This window comes from Oratosquilla oratoria, chromosome 1 (genome assembly GCF_046742065.1).
Source record: "Oratosquilla oratoria isolate Oo_2021 chromosome 1, ASM4674206v1, whole genome shotgun sequence".
NCBI lineage: Eukaryota > Metazoa > Arthropoda > Malacostraca > Stomatopoda > Squillidae > Oratosquilla > Oratosquilla oratoria.
Window position 1 is genome coordinate 72,922,068 of NC_134777.1, and position 4,010 is coordinate 72,926,077.

At 42.1% G+C, this 4,010-nt stretch overlaps 1 protein-coding gene across 1 annotated transcript; it reads right to left on the bottom strand.

The window, feature by feature from the left end:
• Window positions 1-207: 207 nt before the first annotated feature.
• LOC143028566 (serine/threonine-protein kinase prk-2-like) lies at window positions 208-1,960 on the bottom strand. Its single transcript, XM_076190868.1, has 3 exons — window positions 1,864-1,960; window positions 1,311-1,328; window positions 208-1,004 (listed from the first exon to the last, which is right to left on the bottom strand). The coding sequence occupies exons 1-3, from the start codon at window positions 1,958-1,960 to the stop codon at window positions 208-210; spliced, it is 912 nt and encodes a 303-aa protein (XP_076046983.1).
• Between the last annotated feature and the right edge of the window lie 2,050 nt (window positions 1,961-4,010).

Below are 4,010 nucleotides of genomic sequence, written 5' to 3' on the forward strand. Positions count from 1 at the left end.
AGGATCATTTCTCTTGAAAACTTTAGCCGTTTCAAGATCAAACTCCATATTGAAATTATCCTCGGAGTTGCAGCCGGAGTGACCCGTTAACCACGGGTGAGAGAGTATGCCGCGAAGCGAGGGGCGGTTCCACGGATCCATTGCAAAGCAACGCATTATAAGATCGCGACACAGTTTGGATACGCTACTGGGAAAGTCTGGACTGGCCTACATTATGGAGTCGTTGGTGCGGAACGCGTTATCGTGACACACAAGATAGAATAGGAGCGTGCCCAGGCTCCACACGGTTGCGGGGACGTGAAGGTATTCAATACCCTTGATATACTCCGGAGGGCAATAAAATCGGGTGCCGCCCGTGATTTTCCCTCTGTAGCCTGTGATTCGTTCGCTACAGCCAAAGTCGATCAGTTTAATGTCAAACTGTCCTGTGCTGGCGTTCCTAAAGAGAAGCACATTATGGGGCTTAATATCTTTATACGATACCCCGGCTTCTAGACATCCTTCGACTGTTAGGACAATCTTCCTGATTAGTGTCTTGACGTCGGTCATTGGCAGTTCTTTCCCGCTCCTGATGTAATCGGCGAAGGAAACAGCTGATGGTATAAGCTCCATTACCATATAAAAGCTGTCCTTGGTACTGAAGCAGTCGTGTAATTTGATTACATCAGGAACCTTCTGTACTCGCTGTAATAGAGCTGCCTCTCGTGGGACCTTCTTCCTATGGCGTCGTCCCCAAAAAAGCACATCAGCCAGAGGGATCTTCTTGATGGCCACCTCAAGGCCATCGGCGACTCTTGTGGCTCGGAAGACGCAGCCAAAGCCTCCTTTGCCGAGCTCCTCGTGTATCTTGAAATCGCTCAGCTTCATGGCTCCCAACAGGTTCAGTGCCTCTGCGCGTCCCACATCCTTCTCATGGTCGAATTTCAAATCCCAGATATGATCATGAACTGTACTTTGCGATTGCATCTGCACGTAAAACACATATATAGTCATGAAGAGTGTACCTATTTTAGCATGCATGAAAAATAAGTGAGATTAGTCATACGAGAGAGAGAGAGAGAAGGAGAGAGAGAGAGAAGGAGAGAGAAAAATTACCATTCATCTCTCTTGGTCCGACTCTGACATGAAGAGAGAGAGAGAGAGAAGGAGAGAGAAAAAGAGAGAGAAAAATGACCATTCATCTCTCTTGGTCCGACTCTGACATGTAACTGCCAACTTCTTAGCGAAAGTTCCCGCTCTAGTGTTGCAGGTTCTAAAACGACAAGGAACCTTTACGCTACCAGGATGTATCTTTCCTGTCCAAAACAAACCTATTCCTGCTCCTATCTCTAGGGAGACAAGCAACACAAGTCCTTATGAGAATAACTTATGGAAAGAAAATCAACGAGACGAGTTGTGAAACAAGAAAAGAAGAAAGAATAATGGGAAGGAAAATGAGAAGATTGAAGACTGACGAGAAAGTGGAAGGAAGGAAGTAACGGGCTTGACGAGAAAGTGGGAAGGAACATAAGAATGGAGAAGACCGCAAGAGACCATAAAGTCTACACTAGAGAGTTCCATCACCCCTTACCACCTGTAATCGCTAACCACGAAGTTATCTAATCTTCTCTTAAAGCAACGAACAGTTTCAGCGCTCAGTACCTGGTTCCTAAGTCTATACCATTCGTTAACCACTCTGTTGGTAAACCAGTTCTTGCCTATTTTCTTCTTAAACCTAAGATTGTCCCGGGAGAGAGAACTGGATAGAGCAAGACACGCGGCAGATGTGGCGAGTGACCTATTACACGCTTATCTCCACGGGTGCGAAGTTATCTGTCACATCTCCATAGAAGAGGAAACCTAAAACCAATTACTTCGCCGCACCGGTGCTCCTGAGACGCGTTGGACTTCGATTCTGTGTCGTGATCACAAAGACCTCCATTTCTTTGCCCAAGCACAGTGAGTGCCACTTGCCCATCATGCTGAAGTACTCAGCGACTCTAACCGTCTGAGGTACTCAGTGACTCTTTTCATACACCTTTTGCCTAACCAATGTATACTTTCAGTGCCCCAATCCCTCGTCCCAGCAGTGAATACATTTCTGATTCCCAATTACTCTGCACGTACGCCCGGATCGATCTCCAACGGACACCAATGACTGCCACTTGCCCTGGCTATCCAAACACAGAGTTATAGGCTTTGTATCTCACTTGAGAGATCAGAGCCCATATATATATATATATATATATATATATATATATATATATATATATATATATATATATATATATATATACATATATATATATACATATATATATATATATATGTATATATATCCGATCTATGGGTAATTTGGTGACTTTACACACACACACACACACACACACACACACACACACACACACACACACACACACACACACACACACACACACACACACACACACACACACACACACTTTCAACGAACGGACGGCTTGACGAACGCTCTGAAGAAAAGTGCAGATTGTGGATACCAACGCAAAGAGAAGTGCCTTTTTGTATTTGCAGGGGGGGGGGAAATTGCTCGTGAGGCAGTAGGTAAGTAGGAAAAGAGGAGAAGGGGAGGGATTGCTGGGGAAATGGAAGGAAATGAGGATGTGGAGGACTTGGCCCAGGCAGACGGGCGTAAGGTCAACATGAAACGACCACCGGATGACGAAATGGCAAATAAAAATGTAAAGATTAGAAGTATAGAGAGGAGAAATACAGTAGAAAGTGACGAGAATATGTTCCAGGGATTTAAAGAGGGTGGGGGGGACACAACCCCCCCCCGACTGATAAGACTAGAGGAGAGAGTTGATAAGGTGATCGAGGACTTGGAACGTAAGTTAGGTAAGGTAGACTCCATCTTCCAGAGAATTGAAAGATTGGAACAACTAGAGAAGGCTAACAGAAACTTAACTGAAGAAGTAGAGGACCTAAAAAGACAGTTAGGAAATGTAAAAGAGGAGAATGAGAAATTGAAGAAGAATAGTAATGAAAACAGTGAGAAAATAGCTACAGAAGCTAAAAATTGGAGAATAACTCAAGAAGGGAATAAGGTTTCATTCACTGACATAGTCAAACAGCAATTGAAAGAACATAATGAAGACTCAGTTATTAAAGTGATGAGACAGAAGGAGAATATAGTAAGAGAATTAGCTGACAAAAAGAAATGTATAATTATATTAGGAATGGAAGAGAAACATAACCCAGATAGAACCGCAAGAATCAAGGAGGAAAATGAAAGGATAAGCAGTTTATTAAAATTAGTCCAGGAAGATGAACCAGAAATTATAAAGGAAATTGAGGAAAAATTCAGACTCGGAAAATATAGTACAGATAAGACCAGACCAATTAAGATTAAATTCAAGTCACAAACAACGGCAGAGAAAATTCTATCCAAGACAGGGAAACTAGCAACAAATGATCAATATAAAAAGGTATGGATAAAAAGAGAAATGAATAAGGAGGAAAGAGAGGCAGAAAAGCAGAAAAGAATTGAAGCTAAGGCAAAAAACGAGGAAAGAACGGAGTCAGAGAAAGAGAGATTCTATTGGAGAGTAGTGAACATGAAAATAAAGCAGTTCGACATACTAAAGAAAAACATAAGGGAAACAGAGAACACAATGGAAGTGGCAGAAAACTAAGGGTGTCTTACACAAATATAGATGGATTGATAACAGGATTGAATGAACTGAATGATTATTTGAAAGAAAAAGAACCGGACATAATGGGAATTGTAGAAACAAAATTAAAAGGCCCACTACCACCCAACAGTGTAGGACATGATACATACAATTATTGGATTAGAAACAGAGAGAAAAAACAAGGGGGTGGAGTTATGTTCCTGACAAAGAAGGATATAAACGTGAAAGGTGTCATATATGGAAAGAATACAGTAGAGATGATTATGATAGAAGTGGAAGACCGTGATAAGAAGAGCAGAAAATTTGTGATCAATTATGTGCCTCCGAAAACAGCCTCATGGGAGGAGAGTGAACATA

What these genes read in the sequence shown, in the direction of transcription:
- LOC143028566 (XM_076190868.1), bottom strand. Translation starts at nt 1,960, where the DNA reads ATGATGGGCAAGTGGCACTCACTGTGCTTGGGCAAAGAAATGGAGGTC.